At 49.0% G+C, this 27,985-nt stretch overlaps 1 protein-coding gene across 1 annotated transcript in view; it reads right to left on the bottom strand.

Annotated features, from left to right (window-relative positions):
* The window catches only part of LOC138979298 (fibrillin-2-like), a 123,062-nt gene that overhangs the window by 50,469 nt on the left and 44,608 nt on the right, over nt 1–27,985 (bottom strand). Inside the window, exons 10-24 of the mRNA XM_070352034.1 lie at nt 27,415–27,537; nt 26,199–26,321; nt 25,761–25,886; nt 24,666–24,788; nt 24,301–24,426; nt 22,856–23,071; nt 21,680–21,805; nt 20,391–20,516; nt 19,953–20,072; nt 10,891–11,031; nt 10,605–10,658; nt 10,066–10,194; nt 8,215–8,361; nt 7,364–7,423; nt 7,078–7,203 (exon numbers count right to left, since the gene is read on the bottom strand). Coding sequence (XP_070208135.1) covers nt 7,078–7,203; nt 7,364–7,423; nt 8,215–8,361; nt 10,066–10,194; nt 10,605–10,658; nt 10,891–11,031; nt 19,953–20,072; nt 20,391–20,516; nt 21,680–21,805; nt 22,856–23,071; nt 24,301–24,426; nt 24,666–24,788; nt 25,761–25,886; nt 26,199–26,321; nt 27,415–27,537 — 1,866 coding nt within the window. The remainder of the gene's footprint in view (nt 1–7,077; nt 7,204–7,363; nt 7,424–8,214; nt 8,362–10,065; nt 10,195–10,604; nt 10,659–10,890; nt 11,032–19,952; nt 20,073–20,390; nt 20,517–21,679; nt 21,806–22,855; nt 23,072–24,300; nt 24,427–24,665; nt 24,789–25,760; nt 25,887–26,198; nt 26,322–27,414; nt 27,538–27,985) is intronic.

Here is a 27,985-nt window from a genome sequence, read left to right on the forward strand (position 1 = left end):
GGGAGGGAAACTCTAATAGTACTGTCTCGGTAAGTATCATATAGACAGTAGGCTTAAAAAGAAGCCTTACAGTCAATATAACACTTACCTCGACAGTACTATTCTTGCACAGAATACCAGAGTGGTGTGAGGGTGATATGTAGAGTATTAAACTCCTTAATCAAAATCACTTAAATCCAAGGATTAAGATACCCAGGCAATTTTCGAACAGTACTACTGTAAAAGAAAATATACCCAAGAAAAATACCTTAGACTGACGTGACCATGCTGGCAACCACTGCTTTGGCAATGCCATACGACTGGTCAAGCCTGAGACTGGAAAAGTCTCGCATATAGTGGTTAATAAACGTGGCTGGAGTCTTCCAGAACGCGACCGCCATTATGCTTTGGAGCGAGGCACCCCGCACGTGCGCCAACGAGGAGCCGATAGCCCGAATCTCGTGTGCCCTGATGTCAGGGACCACATCCACTTGAGCATGAACATAAGCCTGTTTGATAAGCAAGGTCAGCCAACGAGCTAAAGTTTGTCTAGAAATATCCGATTGGTACTTCGGATTAAGCGAGACAAACAGTGACCGCTTAGAAGACCGAAAGCTACGTGTTCTATCCAGGTACACTCTAAGGGCACGTACTGGGCAGAGGAAGCGATCAGGGTCATCATGTTCAAGAGTGGGAGCCAAGGCTTGAATGACTACTGGTTTGGACAACTCCGAGGCATTCTGATTCTTGGCTCGAAAGTCTGGTAGGAAAGCCAACGTCACCTGATGTGTGGTGAACTCAATGTCAAATTCCAGGCCACTCAAAGCTTGAATACCACTGAGTCTACGGCAAGTGGCTAAAGCGATGAGGAACACAGTCTTAAAAGTCAGGAACTTGATACTAATGCCTGCCAGGGGTTCAAACTCCTTGCTACGCAGGAGTTTGAGAACCAGGAAGACATCCCACTTGGGAAATGAAACCCGAGGTTTAGACACCGCTGCATTGCTAATACCCGAAAGGACATTAGCAATGAGGGAGGAACTGATCAAGTGTTCAGGTCTGCGACCAGTAGCAGCCGCAATCGTGGAAGTGATGGCAGATTTGTATCCAAGAAGAGTCTTAGAAGAAAGACTCTTCTTTTGATACACTTCCACCAGGAAGTTGGCCAAGTCCTGTGTTGAGGGATAAAGCGGCTTTATCCCCTTGGACAAGGCGAAGGAGGCCCAAGCTCTCCAGCGTAAGTCATAGAGCTGATTAGTTGATCGCCTCTTAGCGTTCAAGGAAAACTCTACTGAACTCTTGTGCAATCCTAGTGCAAGCAGTTTGGAGCGCACAAGAGCCATGCGGTCAAGCACAGACTCTCTGGACGTGGATGAGGGAGGCCTGATCGAGGCTGGAGCAGACTTCCCCCGTCCAGATTCAGAGGTAGAGGGTCTACGTGGGTGAGACCGCGAAGATCTGGAAACCACGGAGCTGTTGGCCAGTAAGGCGCGACCAAAATCAGTCTTGGCCGTTCCTGCAGATACTTTGCCAGTACCCTCGGAATCAGAGATGTCGGGGGATAGGCGTAAGCATCGAGGAGCCTCCACGAGAGAGTGAATGCGTCCACGTGGAACGCATTCGTGTCTCGAAAGGGGCTGACGTACCTGGGAAGCCGAGCGCTGAATCGAGTTGCGAACAGATCGATCAGAGGACGGTCCCACCTTGCCCACAGACGCCGTAGAACGTTGTGAGCGATGGTCCATTCTGTGGGGAGAACCTGATCGCCCCGACTGAGAATGTCGGCCAGGGCGTTCAGTTTCCCCGGAACGAATTGGACTGACATCCGGACCTGATTGGTCTGGCACCAGAGCAGAATCTCCTCCGCTAACAGGGAGAGGGACCGAGAATTGGTGCCCCCCTGGTGGCGAAGGTAAGCTAGGCATGTGGTGTTGTCCCCGTGGACCAACACATCCTGATCCCGAATCAGGAGGCGAAACTCCAGCAGAGCCCGACGAACCGCCTCCAACTCTAGAAAGTTGATGTGTAGGAGGGACTCCTCCTGGGTCCAGACCCCCTGGGCCTCGTGCAGGTCCAGGTGGGCCCCCCAACCCCGCGTAGAAGCGTCGGTGTACAGGAAGAGAGACGGCCGTCTCGGTTGGATAGGCACCGCAGAGTTGAGCCAGATCGGGTCCAGCCATTGGACTACAGCCTCGTGAAACCAAGGCCCGATCTGGACCAACTCGGTGTAATCGAGAGGCCTGGAAGTCCGATCTGCTACTGCCCGTTGCAGGGGACGTTTGTGTAGCCTTGCAAGGGGCAGCAGCAGAGCGACAGACTCCATGGAACCCAACAGTTCCGCCAGCCGCCTGTGAGGAACAGCGCGGCAAGCCTGAATGGAGAGGATCTTTCGCCTCAGGGAGAGGATTCTGTCCGGGGAGGGAGACACAGTGTAAAGCACTGTGTCGAACGCCATCCCCAAGTAGCAAAACTGCTGGGCTGGCACGAGGTCTGACTTGTGCCACTGTATCTGGAACCCCAAAGCATGGGTCCGTTCCAGGACCTGCCGGGTGTGTTGGAGGCATTGATCGCGAGACTGGGCCAGGGTGAGCCAATCGTCCAAATATTGACGCAGACGCACACCCTGAGCTCTGACCAACGCCGCCAGCTCCTTGACCACCTTTGTAAAAATCAGCGGGGCCAAGGACAGGCCGAATGGGAGGGCCCGAAACTCGAACACTGTGCCCTCCCAAACAAACCGGAGCAGATGTCGGTACCCCGGGGCCACCAGGATGTGGAAGTAAGCATCCTGGAGGTCCACAGACGTGGCCCAATCGTTTGGCCGGATGGCCAACCGGACCGACGAAGGGGTTTCCATCTTGAACTTGCACCTGCGAAGGTACAAGTTCAAGGTGGAGAGGTCCAACACCGGCCTGAACCTGCCGTCCTTTTTGGGGACGGTGAACAGGCGGGAGTAGAACCCCGGAGAAGGCTGAGAAAGGGGGTAGACAGCCTTCTTCTCGACCAACGAGTTCACCTCGTCTTGAAGAGCCTGCCATCTGGCAGGGTCTCGAGGAGGGGGGAACGTCAAAGGTAGAGCGGACAATGGAGGTTGTGACGACAGCGGTAGAGAAAACCCCGACCCCACCACCCTCAAGATAAACTGGTTGGAGACCAGTCTGCCCCACATGTCGCGGGCCCGAAAAAGGGAACCGACGGACGAAAGAGGGGCAACTTGAGGGGGCGTCAACGTAGGGCCGGGACTCACTGAAAATTCTGCTGGCGGGCAGGCGCAGGCTTGCGACCACCCCCCTGGTGGTGCTGCTTACCCTTACCTGTCTGAGCACCCTTCTTCTTACGCTTGGGAGCACGAGAAGCCGGGGCCGCAGGGGGGAACGCGACAGGCGCCTGAGAGGAGGAAGAAGGAGGCAGTGAAACTGGCTTCTTCCTCTTCTTCTTCTGAGGCTGGGAGCTGGAGGTGACTGTAGCACTTCTCTTACTCCCCGCCGACGTCGCCGAAGCAGCGAGGCCAACCATCAGAGAATCAGTGTTCCTCTGGCGTGTGGACTCCACCACAGAACGGACAGTGCCCGGATGAAAAAGGGAAGAAGGCTGAGGAAACGTGTTCCTCAGACTCTTCCTCATATCCGGAGGCACTAAAGAAGTAGCCAGAAAATGATCACGGAACAGGGCCAACAAGTGGACCCGTGTTCCAATGGCCAATTCTGCCGCAGTCGTCACGCACGATCGCACGGCATGCAAAGCCCGATCCACTCGAACCGTGTCAAGGACCCGAGTGGAATCGGACTCTGCCCGATCGGGAGGGTCCAACAGTGTGGACAGCGTGCTCATCCATGTCAAGGCCTGTGATTGGGCCTCGACAATGGAAGAAACGGTGGCCTCAAGATTGTGGAACGAAGCAGAGCTCAGTTCCACCTTCTTGACCGAAGGCACCTCCCCAACGAACACATCACCGTCAGCCCCACCCTGAACACTCGAAGTCTGGAAAGGGAGAGTTCGAGAGTCAAAGGGAAAAGGGAGGGACGAAACAGATTGGACACGAGGAAACAGTGGAGGTGCGCCTCCCGAAGGAAAGCACGGCACTGAATCCGCGTCCTCCCGAGGAACATAGGTCGCGTTCGCACGTGAATCTGTACTCCTCAGGCGATGTGCTGCCGCTTCCACCGTGGCACTAAGACTAGGGTGGAACGCGAATTGCTGGCGGCCGGATCGTTCATAAAACGAGCCGCCGGCAGACGCGGCGTGTGCCTCCCGCGCCCGGGCCGAAGCGGACTCCAAGGACGAGAGGGCGTCGGAGGGAAGGACGTCCTGAAACTGTTCAAACGTCCTTCTAGCTGTGCGAGGGAGAGCCTCCTGCCTCTCGTCCTCAGACTCCACGTCCTGTGTGTCAACCGAAGGGTTGGGAACACTAGACGACAGACGCTTAAGAGAGGCATCCGTGGCGTCAAGACGCCGCGTGATGTCTGTCATGTACTGTTGGAAAGTACGAAGCATAGCTTCGGAAGTTCCATCAGAAACCGGCAAGGGTAGAGGATCAGTGTTAACCTCAGGGCGACCCTGATCCTCCTCCCCATCGTCCTCTGACTCACTCTCCTCTTCACTTCCCGACAACTCCTCAACAGCAGGAGTGTAGGAAGCTTGAGGGGGAGGAGCCGAAAGTGATGAAGTAGACTGTGACGAAACGCCCACTGAAGCAAGAGGCCGCGAAGACCCCTGCCCCAAAGACGAAACGTCTCCAGCAGCCGAAGGGAGAGAACAACAAAAACCCTGCGACTGTTGGGTCAGTCCAGCCAACGAACCCCCGCCATTTATAGACTGAACAGGGACCCATCGGGTCTGATCAGAAAAGAAATGGTCCGGTCCGGTCGGGGGTGCCGATCCGGTCCGGTCGGGTGGTCCGGTGTTCCGGTGGTCCGGTCCGGTCCGGTCGAGTGGTCCGGTGTTCCGGTGGTCCGGTCCGGTCCGGTGGTCCGGTCCGGTCCCGTACCATCCGGAGGTCCCGTTCGGCACAGAACCATCCGTACCCACAAAAGTGTTCGGGTGGTTCGGTCCGGACGTGGAAACACCGTACCATCCGGACCCGTAGGTCCGGTGGTCCGGTGTGTTCCGGTTCGGTGCCAGACCACCCGGACCAACAGAGGTGGTCGGGTGGTCCGGTCCCGACCGGACCACTGGTCCCGTACCGTACCATCCGGACCCGTAGGTCCGGTGGTCCGGTGTGTTCCGGTTCGGTGCCAGACCACCCGGACCAACAGAGGTGGTCGGGTGGTCCGGTCCCGACCGGACCACTGGTCCCGTACCGTACCATCCGGACCCGTAGGTCCGGGGGTCCGGCAAGGGCCAGAGGTACTGTCCCGCACCGGACCCTAAGGTCCGGTACGGTCCCGTACCATGGGTCCCGTCCGGACCAAACCCGGAGGTCAAGTCCAGTCGGGACCCGTGGGTCCGGTTCGATCCCGACCCGTAAGCCTGGACCGTTCCGGACCCTTGGTCCGGACCATCCGTCACCCGAACACCAGACGCTAAGGAATGGCGTGGGGTCAAGACGGTCCGGTCGGAGGTGTCGGTTTGAGCAACAGAAACAATGTTCCCGTCGCCCTGACCATTCGACAGAAGTACCACGTTCTGTCGAACACCTCCACGTCCAGTAACTAGTCGGCCGGAGCGTTTCATAGAGGGACAGCCACCAGTCACACGGACGTCAGAGGGAACCGTAGTAGCAGTGGTCGTAGGCACGATGCCTGAAACCCCTGCCCCCACAGGACCGCCCTGAACGGGGTCAATTCGCATCCCAACCCCAGCGGGGAGGGAATTCATAGACCCCGTCATCTCCTCCGATCTCCCCCCCCATGAGTCCGAGACTACTGTCGAAACAGCAGTAGACGACCCAGCGAGGGAGTTCAGAGGAGGACCCGTGTCCCTCCTGGCTTCCACAGCGGTGGAAACCGAGGAGGGCACAGGAGAGGCACCGGAAAAGAAAGAAGTCGAAACCTGAGTCTCTCCCGTAGCCCCTAGATCAGATTCACCAACCCCCAAAGAGGGTTGGGAATCGACCCGCTCCCGGATTCGAGCCAGGGAGGAGAAGGAAACCTTCCCCCCAGGCTTGAAACCGGGAGGAGCTGAAGCCTGAGACTGAGAGCCGGACAACGGCGTCGAAGGGGGGGAAGCGTGTTCCACGGAAGGAGAAGGAGAAAGACGCTTTTTCTTTCCCCTCGACCTTCCCCGAACCTTCGACGGCGCAGCCCCGCCCGAAGTCCCAGGTTCAAGCCCAGCCTGTTTGAGCAAGCTCGCATTGAGCTTGCTCAAACAGGCTTTCTCCGCCCTCCCTCGCCGCAAACGCAAAGCGTTTGGGGAGGGAGAGTCGGAGCGCCGAAAGGTCCCCCTGTCCGTGCGCAAAACATGACGCTGTGCGCCCGGAGAAGGGTTGCCCCCGGCAGACTCTGGTTCCGTAGAACCAGAGCCCAAAACAAGACGAGACATCCTACCTCGCCCTGTACGTACCCTTAAAAAATCGAGAATTAACAAAATTCAAAGAAAATTAGGTCAATACTCAAGTGAATGAGGCGAAACGAGAAGCAGACGACCGGTCACCACGAAGTAGGACGGTAGGCACGCCGAGTCCGCCACACAACAACGGAGGCACAAGTTGGAAGAAAAACAACGTAGCCTCAAGCCAGAAGTGGAATAACACACAAAAATCCAACAGGTGGTAATCCACACAGAAAAGAAGACTCTAGAATCCAAAATAATCCGGGAGCGCAGCAGAAACACAGCCTACTGTCACGCGCGAAAAAAGAAAGAGGACGCGCCACCTACATCCTGTAAGGGGGAAGCACTCAGACAGTGCTTGGGATCCACGGTGGCGCATGGTTATGGGAGATAATTGTACCCACGCAGCGTTTTGTCCAATTTTTTCGGCCTATAATAGATAATGTGCAAGAATAGTACTGTCGAGGTAAGTGTTATATTGACATACACGCACGCACACACACAAACAGTCATACACGCACGCACACACACACACACACACACATTCACTCACTCTCACACAAGTATAAAATGATGAGCAGAAATGAAACTGGTTAAGCTCAGTTTTACCAGTGCAGTTGGTGCCAAGATTGTCCACAGCAAAGCCGGGGTTACAGTCGCACTCAAAGCTGCCCAGCGTGTTACGACATCGTCCATTGGCACATAGTCCTCGGAACAGCAAGCACTCATTGATATCTGGAATTAGCATTTACATAAAACATGAGAAATGATATGTGTGTATTTACTAACATACTCCCAAATACCATAGCCAACCATCACCCCCAACACTAAGACAGACAGACAGATAGGCAGGCAGGCAGATACACACACACAAACTCACACACACACACATCACCTTTAATCTGTCCTCGCGTTCCTGGCTTGGTGGCATCTTCACACAGTTCCTTAAAGCTGTCTGGCAGACAGAATCAGAACACATCATCTACACAATACACGCACACACATATATATATAATGGGTTATTCTCCAGAGCTATGTACCAGTGAAAAACAAGTTACAAAGATGATATTTGTGTATTAACTGAGACATTTTAACCATATAAATTGTTTTCATTAACAAATACTAGTTCCATATATATATCTTACACATTCTGTTTGTCTACGTTCGGTAAATGACAAGCATTTCAAAATACGTCTATCGCCTAACATGGAAACCAGAGGATGTGAACATGAACATTTACTGCTACTGTACCATGCCAATGAACATTTACTGCTGCCTTTCCAAAGAACAGTTACTGCTACACTTCACATGAATACTTACTGCTACACTACAAGCTAGATGATTACCTCTTCTTCTTCTTCTTCTGCGTTCATGGGCTGAAACTCCCAGGTACACTCGTGTTTTTGCACGAGTGGATTTTTATGTGTAGGACCGTTTTTACCCTGCCATTAAGGCAGCCATACGCCGCTTTCGGAGGAAGCATGCTTGGTATTTTCGAGTTTCTATAACCCACCGAACTCTGACATGGATTACAGGATCTTTTCTGTGTGCACTTGGTCTTGTGCTTGCGTGTACACACGAAGGGGGATAAGGCACTAGCAGGTCTGCACATATGTTGACCTGGGAGATTGGAAAAATCTCCACCTCAACCCACCAGGCGCGGCCGGGATTCGAACCCATGACCTTCCGATTTGGAGGCCGGCGTCTTACCACCAAGCCATTGCCCCCGTCGAGATGATTACCAACCTGTGCCAGCAATGGGGCAGGCGGCACACGGTTCTCCAAAGCCTTCCCCAATACTGCAGCAGCAGTCTGACCGGGTGTAGGTGCCCATCAGAGGTCGCTGGCACGCCATGCTGGTGTACTGCTGGAAGCACACGCTGCGACGGTTGTCTGTACGCACACACACAATCATTATTATACGATTATAGGGTATGCTGTTAATTCAAACTCAGTTTGCATCAGAGCCTTATGTACATGGTATCAGTAAATGGTTTGCTGAAGCACAAACAACTCTTTCGTAACTGTTTGCTTGAAGGCCATTCTATAGTCTATTCAATAATGTTATATTGTTCTGCCTTTCACATTTTAGCTTGTAGATGAATTCATCACATAACAGGGGGGAGGAAAGAGAGAAAGCTTTTTATATATCACATAAAAGTACACACAGACACAAACACACATTGATACTCTCTCCTCTCTGAAGAGTCCTCCCCCCACCCCACCTCCCTGTTTTCCCCGCCCTCCTCAAAAAGGAGTTAATCTACTCATTGAGACAGCTGAGAGGGAAACAAGTCACGTAAGGCGAAATTACTACATTTTGTCAAGCTGTGGAACTCACAGAATGAAACTGAACGCACTGCATTTTTACACAATGACCGTAGTCTGCCGCTTGTGCATAACGAGTGAAACTGACAAGCCTGTTCAGCGCGGTAGTGGTTTCGCTGTGCTGCATAGCACACTTTTCTGTACCTCTCTTCGTTTTAACTTTCTGAGCGTGTTTTTAATCCAAACATATCATATCTATATGTTTTTGGAATCAGGAACCGACAAGGAATAAGATGAAATTGTTTTTAAATCGATTTCGGAAATTTAATTTTGATCATAATTTTTATATTTTTAATTTTCAGAGCTTGTTTTTAATCCAAATATAACATCTATATCTATATACGGCTTGTGTGTGTCTGTCTGTCTGTCTGTGTGTTCACGATTCACGGCCAAAGTTCTCGATGGATCTGCTTCAAATTTGGTGGGCATATTCAGGTAGACCCCGGACACAATCGTGGAAAATTTTGAACCGATTTTGGTTTTTCTGTACATCCATTCTCAGTAACTCTTCCTTATCTTCTCCAGTGTTTTGCGCGTTTATCTTCCTTTCTTTGTATGGTGCGCCGGCGAAGCCGTCGTACACCCGGCTTTGCCGGGGTCTCCGGCGAAGCCGGGTATTTGGCTGTACTTCTTCCCGGCGAAGCCGTACCCGGCGAAGCGGGTATTCATCTAGTATTTATATGTTTTTGGAATCAGGAAATAATGTCGAATAAGATGAACGTAAATTTGGATCGTTTTATATAAAAAAAAAAATTCATTACAATTTTCAGATTTTTAATGGCCAAAGTCATTGATTAAGTTTTAAGCCACCAAGCTGAAATGCAATACCGAAGTCCGGCCTTCGTCGAAGATTGCTTTACAAAAATGTCAATCAATTTGATTGAAAAATGAGGGTGTGACAGTGCCGCCTCAACTTTGACAAAAAGCCGGATATGACGTCATCAAAAGTATTTATCGAAAAAAAGAAAAAAAACGTCCGGGGATATCATTCCCAGGAACTCTCATGTAAAATTTCATAAAGATCGGTCCAGTAGTTTGGTCTGAATCGCTCTACACACACACATGCACAGACAGACAGACAGACAGACACACACACACACACACATACACCACGACCCTCGCCTCGATTCCCCCTCTATGTTAAAACATTTAGTCAAAACTTGACTAAATGTAAAAAAGAGAACAAACCTCATGTCTGTATAAAGTAACGTATCTACAGCACCAATCCCCTCATCAACCAAATGACCAGAAAAAGTAGAAACTACTGACCGATACACTTGAGACCAGAGTTGTCCAGGGTGAGACCAGACGGACAGGTGCAGCGGAACGACCCCTGGGAGTTGACGCACTGCCCACCTCCACGGCAAATACCGGGGAACAGTTCACACTCATTGATGTCTGAAAGGGAATCACAAGAAAAACGGGGATAACATTAGTGCATAAATCAGAAGGGAATAGAGAAGCAGAGAGGAGAAGCAACAGGCAGACTTATTGTCTCGAAAAAAACCAAAAACATGAGAGGGAAGCAAAGATGAACTTTTAAGAACACGACAAGATCCTGACAGATGGAATGATAAGAGAGATACACGGGCAAGTTGAAGATATGCAATTAGTACCGTCTGCCCTCTGATGAGTGTTACCGTAAAATGCCTCCCTCCTACTCCTCCCTGCTCACCTCAAGATCCAAAAAATAACACTTCATAAGAGGGTTTACCCTAAATCTTGCATTATACCTTAAGAACTCAAGTACATTGTAAGCAGGTATTTCATTAGCACTCAAACCATGTAAAAATAGCATTATCACTTACCAACACAAGTGACTCCATTCTTGAATGAAAATCCAGTTGGACAGTCCATTTCCACTGCACGTCACAGGAAAAACAGTACATGAAAAAGTGTACAACAGAAACATTCTACATGTATAACAAAACTAATGTAATGTGCATGAAGTTATCTGGCAACAACCACACTTAATGAAAATATCAGCTGCCTCTGCAAGTGTAATTGGTTCACATCCCTACACACACACACATGTAACACCAATCTCTCTCTCTCTCACACACACACACACATACGTTGGGAATAAAAACCTACTCTCAGAGGGACAAGGCGTACAGGGACTGCCCCAGGCCTTGCCGATGGAACCACAGCACTCAGAGCGCGTCACAGCCGCCTGTATGTTGTTTTCACACTGCCCATTGTTGATGTTCAACCAGCAGGTCCCTCGACGATTGTCTGAAACATTCAGTAAAAGAGAGATATACCCCGGTACATGACTGGTTCCATTCAAAATTCAGCAGATTGATCCAACTGATTTTGGGTCCAACGTCATTTAAAGAATGGGTGAAAGAGAGTACACTTAGAAAAGGTTTACAAATATGTTGTAGAAAACAAAGTATTTTACTGCCAGTTACATTGAAAACAAGGCAGAGAAATAAGGATGAAATACAGATCATCCTGAAATTATGCACCCTTTCTAGCACAAATGTTTCAAACAGTTTACATGTGTCAAGATAGGACAGGAAGTAGGAAATATTTTTCTGCTCAAACTCAAAGGAATCAAAACTCCTAGCTAACGCACCTTCTGCAACAATAGAATTGTAGAGGTTCGGAAACTCTCGTATTGTTTAGAACTCTTGATGTGTTACGGACTCACTCTGGACTCAATCTCTCGGACACAAGATGACATTGTGACAACAACAGCAGTATACTGGCATGACAAACTTTATTTCTGTGTCTCTCGATCTTCCCTCCTCCTCTTCGCCAACCCGACCGAGGCCGGTGGCTACAAGCCACAACATACACATTTGAACTACATCTCCTCAGTCAGTGGAGCTGAGACACGAACTGAACTCTGATGCTGGTACCCTAGGCTATTTATACTGTCCGCACGGACTACTCTGAAAGCGGCTCTTGGATACTCCCCGAACGGCTGTCTAGAACCGTATGCTAGCCAAATCTGTGTTTTTTTAGGACTAGTTTTGGCAGCTGATAACTTTAGTAAAATTGCATACATTTGAAATCGGTTTGTTGCTATAAAACCAGCATGAAAAATACTTTTTAAACCATGTTATAAGATATAACTTTGGAAGTCCAGATCAAAAAGTAATTATGATTAATTACTCAGAATTAATGACCGATTAGCGATCAAAACCCAGCAAGATAAAGATTGTTAAACTCTATCACTTCCTGCACCAAATACAATTCACTCCATTACAAAATGAACTCCTGAACTTTCCATACATGTGTCATACTTGTGGTAAAATGGAACTTATTACAAGTTATGTGACGTAAAACTTGACAAAGAAACACAGGTCGCCAAAATGACGCGTGACGTCACATAGCGAGACACCGGTCAAACTGAGGACAATTTTGGTTTACTTGATCCAAACATTTAAGGGAATAAGAAATGAAGTGCACTAAGTTAGATTTACGAAAAAGTTACAATTATGGAGATAATAAAGGAATTCCAGACGTCACCTACTTGGCGCTAAAACTCAGATAGCGTCGAAGGTTTGGGGTCGAAGCTGATCGAACATTAAAGAAATTTAAGGAACAGGGCCTTAAAAAGTACTTAAGCACGAACATACAGCAACATAGTGTCTATATCCATTCATTATTGACATCTAAAAGTAATATGTAGCCTTAGATTGCATAAAATAGCACAGTCAACCCAAGCAATCTAAAAATAGATTTTAGGCGGATTAAAATATGGCCGCCGCTCAGATGTAAACAAGCTGTGTTTGGGCACTTGGCTGTAAGGGCACTAAAAGTGCACATTGTCACAGAATGTAAGGCTTCTTTTTAAGCCTACTGTCTATATGATACTTACCGAGACAGTACTATTCTTGCACATTATCTATTATAGGCCGAAAAAATTGGACAAAACGCTGCGTGGGTACAATTATCTCCCATAACCATGCGCCACCGTGGATCCCAAGCACTGTCTGAGTGCTTCCCCCTTACAGGATGTAGGTGGCGCGTCCTCTTTCTTTATGAGCTGCAGACCCTCAAAAAGCCCATAACATATCAAGAGGGGAGGCGGGAGGGAAACTCTAATAGTACTGTCTCGGTAAGTATCATATAGACAGTAGGCTTAAAAAGAAGCCTTACAGTCAATATAACACTTACCTCGACAGTACTATTCTTGCACAGAATACCAGAGTGGTGTGAGGGTGATATGTAGAGTATTAAACTCCTTAATCAAAATCACTTAAATCCAAGGATTAAGATACCCAGGCAATTTTCGAACAGTACTACTGTAAAAGAAAATATACCCAAGAAAAATACCTTAGACTGACGTGACCATGCTGGCAACCACTGCTTTGGCAATGCCATACGACTGGTCAAGCCTGAGACTGGAAAAGTCTCGCATATAGTGGTTAATAAACGTGGCTGGAGTCTTCCAGAACGCGACCGCCATTATGCTTTGGAGCGAGGCACCCCGCACGTGCGCCAACGAGGAGCCGATAGCCCGAATCTCGTGTGCCCTGATGTCAGGGACCACATCCACTTGAGCATGAACATAAGCCTGTTTGATAAGCAAGGTCAGCCAACGAGCTAAAGTTTGTCTAGAAATATCCGATTGGTACTTCGGATTAAGCGAGACAAACAGTGACCGCTTAGAAGACCGAAAGCTACGTGTTCTATCCAGGTACACTCTAAGGGCACGTACTGGGCAGAGGAAGCGATCAGGGTCATCATGTTCAAGAGTGGGAGCCAAGGCTTGAATGACTACTGGTTTGGACAACTCCGAGGCATTCTGATTCTTGGCTCGAAAGTCTGGTAGGAAAGCCAACGTCACCTGATGTGTGGTGAACTCAATGTCAAATTCCAGGCCACTCAAAGCTTGAATACCACTGAGTCTACGGCAAGTGGCTAAAGCGATGAGGAACACAGTCTTAAAAGTCAGGAACTTGATACTAATGCCTGCCAGGGGTTCAAACTCCTTGCTACGCAGGAGTTTGAGAACCAGGAAGACATCCCACTTGGGAAATGAAACCCGAGGTTTAGACACCGCTGCATTGCTAATACCCGAAAGGACATTAGCAATGAGGGAGGAACTGATCAAGTGTTCAGGTCTGCGACCAGTAGCAGCCGCAATCGTGGAAGTGATGGCAGATTTGTATCCAAGAAGAGTCTTAGAAGAAAGACTCTTCTTTTGATACACTTCCACCAGGAAGTTGGCCAAGTCCTGTGTTGAGGGATAAAGCGGCTTTATCCCCTTGGACAAGGCGAAGGAGGCCCAAGCTCTCCAGCGTAAGTCATAGAGCTGATTAGTTGATCGCCTCTTAGCGTTCAAGGAAAACTCTACTGAACTCTTGTGCAATCCTAGTGCAAGCAGTTTGGAGCGCACAAGAGCCATGCGGTCAAGCACAGACTCTCTGGACGTGGATGAGGGAGGCCTGATCGAGGCTGGAGCAGACTTCCCCCGTCCAGATTCAGAGGTAGAGGGTCTACGTGGGTGAGACCGCGAAGATCTGGAAACCACGGAGCTGTTGGCCAGTAAGGCGCGACCAAAATCAGTCTTGGCCGTTCCTGCAGATACTTTGCCAGTACCCTCGGAATCAGAGATGTCGGGGGATAGGCGTAAGCATCGAGGAGCCTCCACGAGAGAGTGAATGCGTCCACGTGGAACGCATTCGTGTCTCGAAAGGGGCTGACGTACCTGGGAAGCCGAGCGCTGAATCGAGTTGCGAACAGATCGATCAGAGGACGGTCCCACCTTGCCCACAGACGCCGTAGAACGTTGTGAGCGATGGTCCATTCTGTGGGGAGAACCTGATCGCCCCGACTGAGAATGTCGGCCAGGGCGTTCAGTTTCCCCGGAACGAATTGGACTGACATCCGGACCTGATTGGTCTGGCACCAGAGCAGAATCTCCTCCGCTAACAGGGAGAGGGACCGAGAATTGGTGCCCCCCTGGTGGCGAAGGTAAGCTAGGCATGTGGTGTTGTCCCCGTGGACCAACACATCCTGATCCCGAATCAGGAGGCGAAACTCCAGCAGAGCCCGACGAACCGCCTCCAACTCTAGAAAGTTGATGTGTAGGAGGGACTCCTCCTGGGTCCAGACCCCCTGGGCCTCGTGCAGGTCCAGGTGGGCCCCCCAACCCCGCGTAGAAGCGTCGGTGTACAGGAAGAGAGACGGCCGTCTCGGTTGGATAGGCACCGCAGAGTTGAGCCAGATCGGGTCCAGCCATTGGACTACAGCCTCGTGAAACCAAGGCCCGATCTGGACCAACTCGGTGTAATCGAGAGGCCTGGAAGTCCGATCTGCTACTGCCCGTTGCAGGGGACGTTTGTGTAGCCTTGCAAGGGGCAGCAGCAGAGCGACAGACTCCATGGAACCCAACAGTTCCGCCAGCCGCCTGTGAGGAACAGCGCGGCAAGCCTGAATGGAGAGGATCTTTCGCCTCAGGGAGAGGATTCTGTCCGGGGAGGGAGACACAGTGTAAAGCACTGTGTCGAACGCCATCCCCAAGTAGCAAAACTGCTGGGCTGGCACGAGGTCTGACTTGTGCCACTGTATCTGGAACCCCAAAGCATGGGTCCGTTCCAGGACCTGCCGGGTGTGTTGGAGGCATTGATCGCGAGACTGGGCCAGGGTGAGCCAATCGTCCAAATATTGACGCAGACGCACACCCTGAGCTCTGACCAACGCCGCCAGCTCCTTGACCACCTTTGTAAAAATCAGCGGGGCCAAGGACAGTCCGAATGGGAGGGCCCGAAACTCGAACACTGTGCCCTCCCAAACAAACCGGAGCAGATGTCGGTACCCCGGGGCCACCAGGATGTGGAAGTAAGCATCCTGGAGGTCCACAGACGTGGCCCAATCGTTTGGCCGGATGGCCAACCGGACCGACGAAGGGGTTTCCATCTTGAACTTGCACCTGCGAAGGTACAAGTTCAAGGTGGAGAGGTCCAACACCGGCCTGAACCTGCCGTCCTTTTTGGGGACGGTGAACAGGCGGGAGTAGAACCCCGGAGAAGGCTGAGAAAGGGGGTAGACAGCCTTCTTCTCGACCAACGAGTTCACCTCGTCTTGAAGAGCCTGCCATCTGGCAGGGTCTCGAGGAGGGGGGAACGTCAAAGGTAGAGCGGACAATGGAGGTTGTGACGACAGCGGTAGAGAAAACCCCGACCCCACCACCCTCAAGATAAACTGGTTGGAGACCAGTCTGCCCCACATGTCGCGGGCCCGAAAAAGGGAACCGACGGACGAAAGAGGGGCAACTTGAGGGGGCGTCAACGTAGGGCCGGGACTCACTGAAAATTCTGCTGGCGGGCAGGCGCAGGCTTGCGACCACCCCCCTGGTGGTGCTGCTTACCCTTACCTGTCTGAGCACCCTTCTTCTTACGCTTGGGAGCACGAGAAGCCGGGGCCGCAGGGGGGAACGCGACAGGCGCCTGAGAGGAGGAAGAAGGAGGCAGTGAAACTGGCTTCTTCTTCTTCTTCTTCTGAGGCTGGGAGCTGGAGGTGACTGTAGCACTTCTCTTACTCCCCGCCGACGTCGCCGAAGCAGCGAGGCCAACCATCAGAGAATCAGTGTTCCTCTGGCGTGTGGACTCCACCACAGAACGGACAGTGCCCGGATGAAAAAGGGAAGAAGGCTGAGGAAACGTGTTCCTCAGACTCTTCCTCATATCCGGAGGCACTAAAGAAGTAGCCAGAAAATGATCACGGAACAGGGCCAACAAGTGGACCCGTGTTCCAATGGCCAATTCTGCCGCAGTCGTCACGCACGATCGCACGGCATGCAAAGCCCGATCCACTCGAACCGTGTCAAGGACCCGAGTGGAATCGGACTCTGCCCGATCGGGAGGGTCCAACAGTGTGGACAGCGTGCTCATCCATGTCAAGGCCTGTGATTGGGCCTCGACAATGGAAGAAACGGTGGCCTCAAGATTGTGGAACGAAGCAGAGCTCAGTTCCACCTTCTTGACCGAAGGCACCTCCCCAACGAACACATCACCGTCAGCCCCACCCTGAACACTCGAAGTCTGGAAAGGGAGAGTTCGAGAGTCAAAGGGAAAAGGGAGGGACGAAACAGATTGGACACGAGGAAACAGTGGAGGTGCGCCTCCCGAAGGAAAGCACGGCACTGAATCCGCGTCCTCCCGAGGAACATAGGTCGCGTTCGCACGTGAATCTGTACTCCTCAGGCGATGTGCTGCCGCTTCCACCGTGGCACTAAGACTAGGGTGGAACGCGAATTGCTGGCGGCCGGATCGTTCATAAAACGAGCCGCCGGCAGACGCGGCGTGTGCCTCCCGCGCCCGGGCCGAAGCGGACTCCAAGGACGAGAGGGCGTCGGAGGGAAGGACGTCCTGAAACTGTTCAAACGTCCTTCTAGCTGTGCGAGGGAGAGCCTCCTGCCTCTCGTCCTCAGACTCCACGTCCTGTGTGTCAACCGAAGGGTTGGGAACACTAGACGACAGACGCTTAAGAGAGGCATCCGTGGCGTCAAGACGCCGCGTGATGTCTGTCATGTACTGTTGGAAAGTACGAAGCATAGCTTCGGAAGTTCCATCAGAAACCGGCAAGGGTAGAGGATCAGTGTTAACCTCAGGGCGACCCTGATCCTCCTCCCCATCGTCCTCTGACTCACTCTCCTCTTCACTTCCCGACAACTCCTCAACAGCAGGAGTGTAGGAAGCTTGAGGGGGAGGAGCCGAAAGTGATGAAGTAGACTGTGACGAAACGCCCACTGAAGCAAGAGGCCGCGAAGACCCCTGCCCCAAAGACGAAACGTCTCCAGCAGCCGAAGGGAGAGAACAACAAAAACCCTGCGACTGTTGGGTCAGTCCAGCCAACGAACCCCCGCCATTTATAGACTGAACAGGGACCCATCGGGTCTGATCAGAAAAGAAATGGTCCGGTCCGGTCGGGGGTGCCGATCCGGTCCGGTCGGGTGGTCCGGTGTTCCGGTCCGGTCCGGTCGAGTGGTCCGGTGTTCCGGTGGTCCGGTCCGGTCCGGTGGTCCGGTCCGGTCCCGTACCATCCGGAGGTCCCGTTCGGCACAGAACCATCCGTACCCACAAAAGTGTTCGGGTGGTTCGGTCCGGACGTGGAAACACCGTACCATCCGGACCCGTAGGTCCGGTGGTCCGGTGTGTTCCGGTTCGGTGCCAGACCACCCGGACCAACAGAGGTGGTCGGGTGGTCCGGTCCCGACCGGACCACTGGTCCCGTACCGTACCATCCGGACCCGTAGGTCCGGTGGTCCGGTGTGTTCCGGTTCGGTGCCAGACCACCCGGACCAACAGAGGTGGTCGGGTGGTCCGGTCCCGACCGGACCACTGGTCCCGTACCGTACCATCCGGACCCGTAGGTCCGGGGGTCCGGCAAGGGCCAGAGGTACTGTCCCGCACCGGACCCTAAGGTCCGGTACGGTCCCGTACCATGGGTCCCGTCCGGACCAAACCCGGAGGTCAAGTCCAGTCGGGACCCGTGGGTCCGGTTCGATCCCGACCCGTAAGCCTGGACCGTTCCGGACCCTTGGTCCGGACCATCCGTCACCCGAACACCAGACGCTAAGGAATGGCGTGGGGTCAAGACGGTCCGGTCGGAGGTGTCGGTTTGAGCAACAGAAACAATGTTCCCGTCGCCCTGACCATTCGACAGAAGTACCACGTTCTGTCGAACACCTCCACGTCCAGTAACTAGTCGGCCGGAGCGTTTCATAGAGGGACAGCCACCAGTCACACGGACGTCAGAGGGAACCGTAGTAGCAGTGGTCGTAGGCACGATGCCTGAAACCCCTGCCCCCACAGGACCGCCCTGAACGGGGTCAATTCGCATCCCAACCCCAGCGGGGAGGGAATTCATAGACCCCGTCATCTCCTCCGATCTCCCCCCCCATGAGTCCGAGACTACTGTCGAAACAGCAGTAGACGACCCAGCGAGGGAGTTCAGAGGAGGACCCGTGTCCCTCCTGGCTTCCACAGCGGTGGAAACCGAGGAGGGCACAGGAGAGGCACCGGAAAAGAAAGAAGTCGAAACCTGAGTCTCTCCCGTAGCCCCTAGATCAGATTCACCAACCCCCAAAGAGGGTTGGGAATCGACCCGCCCCCGGATTCGAGCCAGGGAGGAGAAGGAAACCTTCCCCCCAGGCTTGAAACCGGGAGGAGCTGAAGCCTGAGACTGAGGGCCGGACAACGGCGTCGAAGGGGGGGAAGCGTGTTCCACGGAAGGAGAAGGAGAAAGACGCTTTTTCTTTCCCCTCGACCTTCCCCGAACCTTCGACGGCGCAGCCCCGCCCGAAGTCCCAGGTTCAAGCCCAGCCTGTTTGAGCAAGCTCGCATTGAGCTTGCTCAAACAGGCTTTCTCCGCCCTCCCTCGCCGCAAACGCAAAGCGTTTGGGGAGGGAGAGTCGGAGCGCCGAAAGGTCCCCCTGTCCGTGCGCAAAACATGACGCTGTGCGCCCGGAGAAGGGTTGCCCCCGGCAGACTCTGGTTCCGTAGAACCAGAGCCCAAAACAAGACGAGACATCCTACCTCGCCCTGTACGTACCCTTAAAAAATCGAGAATTAACAAAATTCAAAGAAAATTAGGTCAATACTCAAGTGAATGAGGCGAAACGAGAAGCAGACGACCGGTCACCACGAAGTAGGACGGTAGGCACGCCGAGTCCGCCACACAACAACGGAGGCACAAGTTGGAAGAAAAACAACGTAGCCTCAAGCCAGAAGTGGAATAACACACAAAAATCCAACAGGTGGTAATCCACACAGAAAAGAAGACTCTAGAATCCAAAATAATCCGGGAGCGCAGCAGAAACACAGCCTACTGTCACGCGCGAAAAAAGAAAGAGGACGCGCCACCTACATCCTGTAAGGGGGAAGCACTCAGACAGTGCTTGGGATCCACGGTGGCGCATGGTTATGGGAGATAATTGTACCCACGCAGCGTTTTGTCCAATTTTTTCGGCCTATAATAGATAATGTGCAAGAATAGTACTGTCGAGGTAAGTGTTATATTGACTCAAACATGTTCTGTCTACATATGAACAATAAAATGCTTTTTAGAAATTATGTTTGCTTAAATCAAAACTCCTGGTGAACACATTTGCTACAACAGAATCACATGCTAAATTCAGACCTGTCCACATGAATAGATAATACACTTCATTATTTGCAAAGCAGGTAACTGACCGATACAGATTCTGCCATCAGCGTCCTTGATGGTGCCAGGGGGACAGTCACAGCGGAAACTGCCGGCTAGGTTGACACAGCGCCCCCCTACACACGGCGAGTCTCGACACTCATCCATGTCTGCAAAAGCGCATGTAGAAAACCCATTAAAACGATTCCTTACAACAACAAAAATGTGCAAGACAGTCTAATTTCAGTGTAGTTTAGGTACTCACCTGTATCCGACTACAAAAATATTTCTTCATTGTGAAATGCATGAATATGTCTCAAAGGCATTTTAATTTACTGCATATCAAATCTGATCACAAAACACACTATTAGCTTTGGTCGATACCAGAACTAGAGTTATGCTGTTGTGACATGTGATCATTTCCCTTTTCTGAGCTGTGCCCATAGACACAGAGAAAGAGAAAGATGGATAAACAGAAAGAAGTTTACCTTCACACATTCTGGTACGGGCATTAAACAGATAGCCAGATGGACAGACACACTGATAACTGCCAGGTGTGTTGCGACATCGCCCTCCGTCACACAGCCTGGGATTCTGCTCGCACTCGTTTATGTCTGGACACACATGCAAACACATTCATGAGAGTGCAGGTGTACTGACACAAAGTCACCACTGAACAGTGTTTCAACATTGTGACCGGCTCCAACAAAAGGATAACAAAGTCGCTGTGGCCGAACAGAGATAACAGCAATAAACTCGAGCCATGGCCAACATTTTGGATTTTGAGAGTTTTGCATTTTTGCACTCTACCATATCTATTCTGTAAATATCAATTTTAGATTCGCTTTGCAAATATAATAAAAATGAGGTTTTATTGCACCGCAGACACGAAATAAGCACCCTTTTAACCCCCAAATAATTGTTTCTTTCTTCGCTTTTTTTTACTTGAAACAAATTTCATTTTCATTTTTTGATGCATATTGAAGAAAAGTTTACATTTAATCATTATCAGTCACTTTAAGCTTTAGAAGTTAAACTAGAAACCTGTTGCTGGGGATTTGTTGCCAATTTACTCCTGTGACCTTCACACCTGCTTTTCTCAAAATGGCCGCTTGAGTTTGAGCAACCTTTAAATCGCTATATCTCATCAATGCTAAACAATAGACACTTGTAGTAAAGACCATCTGAAAGCTGGCTATCTTCACTTTCAAGGGATACCAAAAAGTCCAAATGTCAAAAATGACACTTTGTTATCCTTTTGTGGGAGTGGGCCACCATTTATATACACTCATATGCATGGCTAGACAGAGAACACTTTATTATCTCAACGAGGAGAAACTCGGGAGTATTTCTGCCGTCAGCGTCCTTGATGGTGCCAGGGGGACAGTCACAGCGGAAACTGCCGGCTAGGTTGACGCAGCGCTAGCAGATATAGTACAATAAAAAAATCGTCAAAATCTGAGAAAATCAGGTCTCCAAAGAGGGTAAATGTACAAAGGTTATGAACACAATATCTGAATAAGCAGTCTACTATCAGGGGATCATAAAAGAGGGAAGGGAGGATGTTCCACATGTGCTGTATATGGGACTTTTATCGCTACACAGACAAGAGCATATTTTCACACACACACATGTGCATGCATGCTCTCTCTCTCTCACACACACACACGCATGCTCACACACACACACACAAGCATGCTCTCATTCTCACCCACACATACACTTCAGAGTGTCACATGCACACAACTACATTTGCATCAACACCAAGTAGACTTACCTAAGCAGAGAGTGCCAGTCCCATCTGCTTTGTAACCAGGGTTACACACACATCGGTAACCCATCTGTCGGTTTTCACAAGCTCCGTTTTCACAGATGTTAGGGTTCAGCATACATTCGTTGATATCTGAAAACACAATACAAACTCTATGAAGCAAGTCTTTAGTTTTTTTACAATGTTTTCAGTGTAAATGTTACAAAAAAAAAATGAAAAGAAAACCTAAACAAATGAAACAAAAAAGAAAAGAAACCATGTCAAATTACAGGACATATCTTGGAGGAGTTTGGAGATTGTTTTTTTTTATACCGTATTTGACGGATTACAAGACGCACCGTTTTATAAGCCGCACCCCCGACTTTTAACCAAAAAATTGGGACGAGCCACGTATAGGCAGCGCCACTATATTAGCCGCCGTCGAAAAAAATATAATCAGATCGTGTCAATAAATCAAAACAACCAGGCAAATGAAAGTACGGTATTTGGCGAAATCGGCTCCGAGAATAAACAAGTGAAACAAAGAAGAAAAGTGAAAAAGTTTGAAGAAAAATATCACACACACAATTTGTAACCAACACACACATGTAGTCCCGCCCAGAATAAGCTTTTTTGGGATGATTTAGGACTTTTGCGCACATTTCGAGCAGACGAAAACACAACATGGCGGCTCTCGCTCCTCCAACTATCGCGAGACACAAAAAAACGAAATCTCGCGCGCGCGAGATCCTGACACATCCGGTGTTTCTCTGTACGCTATCTTGTCACGACGACTTGTTGACAAACGAAGATTCGCGAAAGAAAGAGAAAAGCGCCGAGTCTTGAGTAGAGAGCTAATAAAGTACCGGTAATCGCTAATCGAGCGAAATGAAAATCCGCGGCGACTTCCATTAGGTGAATGCTATTCAAGTTTAGGTAACGTTTTAGCCGCATCTTTTTATAAGCCGCAATGCGATTTTTTTTTTTTAAAAAGTCGCGGCTTGTAGTTTGTCAAATACGGTACTACATTTTTTAACGTTAGCAGTCTATCTGTTTTTGGATTTGAAGTTTTAGCGAAGCACACACATTACTGCTAGCCCATGATGCCTTTCATCTCTCTGTGCCATCCACATTTCAATTTACAGAAAATATAATACATGTACTTTAGACCTGGTGAATCGTATTCAACCATCCACAACACACCTTTGCCATCATGGTCAGTGCCCTTGCCGTGAGGGCAGAGCGTGGGGAAATCAGGGTCCGTCATGGCTGGGCAGATCTCACAGGTCTGACCCCAGGCATAGGTGAAGCCCGAGATCATGAGACTGCAGCAACATGTGGACTTGGACACCATCATGGGAAGAGGGTTGAGGCAGCGACCGTTCTGTACGTCTGGGTAACACAGGCTGCGTCGCAGGTCTGAGACAGTGGAAAATAAGCTGTCAGATGTGCTCCACCTGTATGCTGTGATCTATCAATCAATCAATCAATGAGTCTTATATCGCGCATATTCCGTGGGTACAGTTCTAGGCGCTCTGCAGTGATGCCGTGTGAGATGAAATTTTATACGGCCAGTAGATTGCAGCCATTTCGGCGCATATTTACCTTTCACGGCCTATTATTCCAAGTCACACGGGTATAGGTAGACAATTATTAACTGTGCCTAAGCAATTTTGCCAGGAAAGACCCTTTTGTCAATCGTGGGATCTTTAACGTGCACACCCAATGTAGTGTACACGGGGGGAGGTTCGGACACCGAAGAGAGTCTGCACACAAAGTTGACTCTGTGAAATAAATTTCCGCCGAACCTGGGATCGAACTCGCGCTGACAGCGGCCAACTGAATACAAATCCAGCGCGCTACCAACTGAGCTATATGGCATGTGTGCACATAATGGAATTACAATGCTGTAATGCTCCCCCGAAAGCGACATATAGCTGCCTAAATGGTGGGGTTAAAACGATCATACATGTACACACAAAAAACATGGGATTTCCATGAACGCAGAACAAGAAGTAATGCTAACATCTCAGTAATCAAAGAAGATGAAACAGCAGATAAACAAGTCTGAAAGTGTCCGTCGTTGTGAGGTGTTCTCTCATGAAGAGGGCATCAAATTTCACCAATTTTCACCAAAAATATGGCCACGTTGTCTTTTGAAGCATGAGAGATCAACTTGACAATAGAAAGCAGAGTAAAGAAACAAAAACATTGTTCCTTGTACACCTAATGAAATACTGCGCCTTCCTGAAAGCCATTTAATCTGTTCTTTGGCATGTGTCTTAAATTTAAAAGCCTTCTCTGTGCAAACTTAGCCCCAATTGACCACTGAGGACATTAAATCTCAATTTCATCATCAAAAGAAAAAAGAACTATGCTGAAAATGTATTCAGTGTTGTTCCCAGACACAGAGGAAAATAAGTCAGATGAACCTGGATTGAAAATGTACAACTGTCAATATGTTCTGGCTGTAAAAATTAACAATGTTCCGGCTGTAAAAAATAATAATGTCAGAAGACATCCTACGTGTCAAAACTATCAGACGGTCCACCGACCTGGGGTCACAGTAATGCGTCAGATCAAATAAATATGGCCAGAGAGAGAGGCCCGAGAACAACACTGTGTATCATCTCAAAGTGTGATCTTACCTAGACATGTGCGTCCATCAGGTCCGAGTGTGAATCCTCGAGGACAGTCACACCTGAAACTGCCCTGATTGTTGATACACTGGCCGTTCACACAGATGCCTGGGTTTGCTGTACACTCGTTGATGTCTGCAGTCACACACACACACACACAATGAATAACACTATACCTCTAAATCATGTGGCTACAAAAGCAAATGTTATTAACTGATGCAATAATAGAGGAACAGATTTATAAACTCAGACAAAGCCACAGGCACCCATGGTCTTTTAACTTGTTAAAAGTGATTCCAAACTAAAGACTTATAGTACCTTCAGGATGCAAGCTCCAACAAAAATGAACTGAAATAACACCCAGTAAATCTCACCAATGCAGGCCTCTCCACTGCGTGCGAGTTTGAAGCCAGGATTACAGACACACTTAAAGCTGCCCATCATGTTCTGACAGCGACCGTTGGAGCACATGCCGGTGGTGCGGCACTCATCATAGTCTGTGGATCACAGGTACTTTCACAACTCAATATAATCACTACAGAATTCTCAAATAAACAGCACACCTTTTTACATTTAGTCAAGTTTTGACTAAATGTTTTAACATAGAGGGTCGTGGTGGTTTTTGTTTTTTTTTGTTTTTTGTTTGTTTGTTTAACGCCCAGCCGACCACGAAGGGCCATATCAGGGCGGTGCTGCTTTGACATTTAACGTGCGCCACACACAAGACAGAAGTCGCAGCACAGGCTTCATGTCTCACCCAGTCACATTATTCTGACACCGGACCAACCAGTCCTAGCACTAACCCCATAATGCCAGACGCCAGGCAGAGCAGCCACTAGATTGCCAATTTTAAAGTCTTAGGTATGACCCGGCCGGGGTTCGAACCCACGACCTCCCGATCACGGGGCGGACGCCTTACCACTAGGCCAACCGTGCCGGTCAGATGAGAAGATCAAGAACAAGATACATGTAACAATGAAAATGTATTCACCGGAAACATGGACAATAATTTTATTGTCGTTTATTGTCCATGTTTCTGGTGAGTACATTTTCATTGTTATCTTGTTCTTGTCATATCACAGCTTCAAATCATAATGTATGAGTTTATACGTCTGTTGGTATATGACAACTATGTTACAATAAAATCAATAATGACACTGAAACTGGACAGGAAAGTTGAGTATTCTTTGAAACTTTTCTACTAAAATTCCTACCGGGAAAGAGGTTTAAGTATAGAACAGACAAGGGCTACTGAGTGATTGTTCATGTTGAAGGAAAGAAGCAGCTTACGACTATGAGCAACAGAAAGACAGACAAAAGCAGGTAAACAAGACATATAGGTAACACATTCATAGAATAAGTCAAACACTCATGGCAGCTCTACAACATACCAGTAAACTACTCAGAATAAAACAAAGATAAAACGGGCTACTCAACGGACATGAGACTGCAAAAACCTTAAGACTTACCCAGACAGAAGGCGCCATCAGGTGAGAGCTGGAAGCCAGAGTTACACTCACACTTGTAGCTTCCGTCCAGGTTGATACACTGTCCATTGACACACAGCCTTCCGTTCTCTGTGCACTCGTTGATGTCTGCACACAGCAAAATCAAACATCACTGCAACAGGTTCTCTTAAAGCAATAAAACATAAAAGCACAAGGAACATAAACTCTTCTTTTGTTGACCCCCCCCCTTTACACACACACACACACATACACAAACTCACACACACACATATACAGAGAGAGAGAGAGAGAGAGAGAGAGAGAGAGAGAGAGAGAGAGAGAGAGAGAGAGAGAGAGAGAGAGAGAGAGAGAGAGAGAGAGACAGAGAGAGACAGAGAGAGACAGAGAGAGAGAGAGATGAAACAAATGATTTTTATCAACTTCATACCCAGACCTCACCGTAACAGATTTGCTGATTGGGCGACTGGCGGTATCCAGGGTTACACACACACTTGTAGGAGCCATCCATGTTGAAACACTGGCCGTTGGGACACATCTTCCTGGTCTCACACTCGTTCATATCTGGAAAGAAATCAGGGAATATGCTCAAGACAACATAATACTTAGTAACATGCCATTTCTTTTTTCATGTCCAGGATGACACTACAATTTCATTTTATTTCATTTACTTTACTATTCCAGTGCTGTGAAATTCGGGTCGCTTCCTCCCAGTGGAAAGCTAGCAGCAACAAGAGTCTCTTGTGTGTGTGTACGGTTAGGTGTATTCAGCCACCCGCACTTTTTGCACAATTACCGAAGTCTTTTATGTGCCACTGTGGTGACACAGGGGTGGGACATGAATACCATCTCAGAGTCTGCATATAAAGTTGACCCGTGTCTGTCCAGGCCTGGATTCCAACCCATGACCAGCTGATCACAACTCCAGTGCTCTACCAACTGAGCTACCCGGCCCCTGGTGTGCTTGTTTAATCAATGAAACATGACAGTTGAAAATCAGCTCATCAGTTTAGATAGAACCAGGAAGTTAACTTGACACAGATTTCTTCTGAAATTTTGAACATGTGCATTACTGACCAGGCAAAAGTCATTTCAAGCATGGTTTTAAGCATAATGCAGTTCCTGTAGAGAGAAGTGATGACCCCAACCCTCCCCCTACTTTGGCACACTCCTGTCTTGAGAAGTTAACAGTGACTGACAGCAACACTTCAAGGCCTGAACCTAGTACACCTTGTTTCAAACATGTAGATTTCAACTGGAACATCATTGTAAATGAGTTTTCAAACAGAAAGAAGTTGATGCTCAAAGAGAACACTTGAAAAAAAACAGAAAAAAAACAAGTACTCTCCAACACTGGATCCCTCTGTTTTGCCCAGTTGTGAAAAAAAAGACATTCTGAAACTCTCAACTCATAAATACAGGATGTGTTCCAACATTACAGTTTTATTACTTGAGTATGAATAATGTTGTAATAATGTATTGATGAAAAGAAACATTTCTATACACAATCAAGGTCACTTTAATCCATTTACTCAAAAAAGCAAATCAAAAACAAAGGCACAATCAGAACCACCTCCTCAAATATTCCTATTTGTTTAACATACAGCTCTGTCACGTGAAAGTGGTGAGGTAAAACTCAGGTAAAAAATCCCCTTACCTGTGCAGTAATTTCCATCAGGTGAAAGCACAAAACCTTCATTGCACTCACACCTGAAGCCTCCCTGTGTGTTGATGCAGCGACCATTTCTGCAAATCCCTCGCTGACTGCACTCATCAATGTCTGCACACAAAAGTGTTAACCAATAAGCTTGTAAAATAAAACACAATTCTTCACTCAATTCATATAAAAATCACAGCACCTATCAATTAACTAGCTTTAGTAGTGTCCTCCCTGTCAGTGGTGTTTACTTTCACTTAAGGCTGATAAAGAAAGGTATACCATTGCTATCAGTGAAGCCATCATCTTGAGTGCAGTCTTTGTATCCAATGTCAACAAAATCTGGGCAATGAAACCAGTCCTGATGAATGAAGATACTTCACAACACTGCTGCAGATCATTAAAGATAATCTCTACAGTTCATGAAGTTATAACATAAGTTTGTTGAGTCTGTAAAATCCCTTGCAAACAAGAAATACAAGTCAACTGATTTTATAATCAATAAATATCATGTTGAATCCAAAACCTCTACCCTTTTACAAACATCTGAAAAATTAAAAGAATTTGGGCT

The sequence above is a fragment of the Littorina saxatilis genome, linkage group LG1 (genome assembly GCF_037325665.1).
Source record: "Littorina saxatilis isolate snail1 linkage group LG1, US_GU_Lsax_2.0, whole genome shotgun sequence".
In the NCBI taxonomy this organism is placed as follows: domain Eukaryota; kingdom Metazoa; phylum Mollusca; class Gastropoda; order Littorinimorpha; family Littorinidae; genus Littorina; species Littorina saxatilis.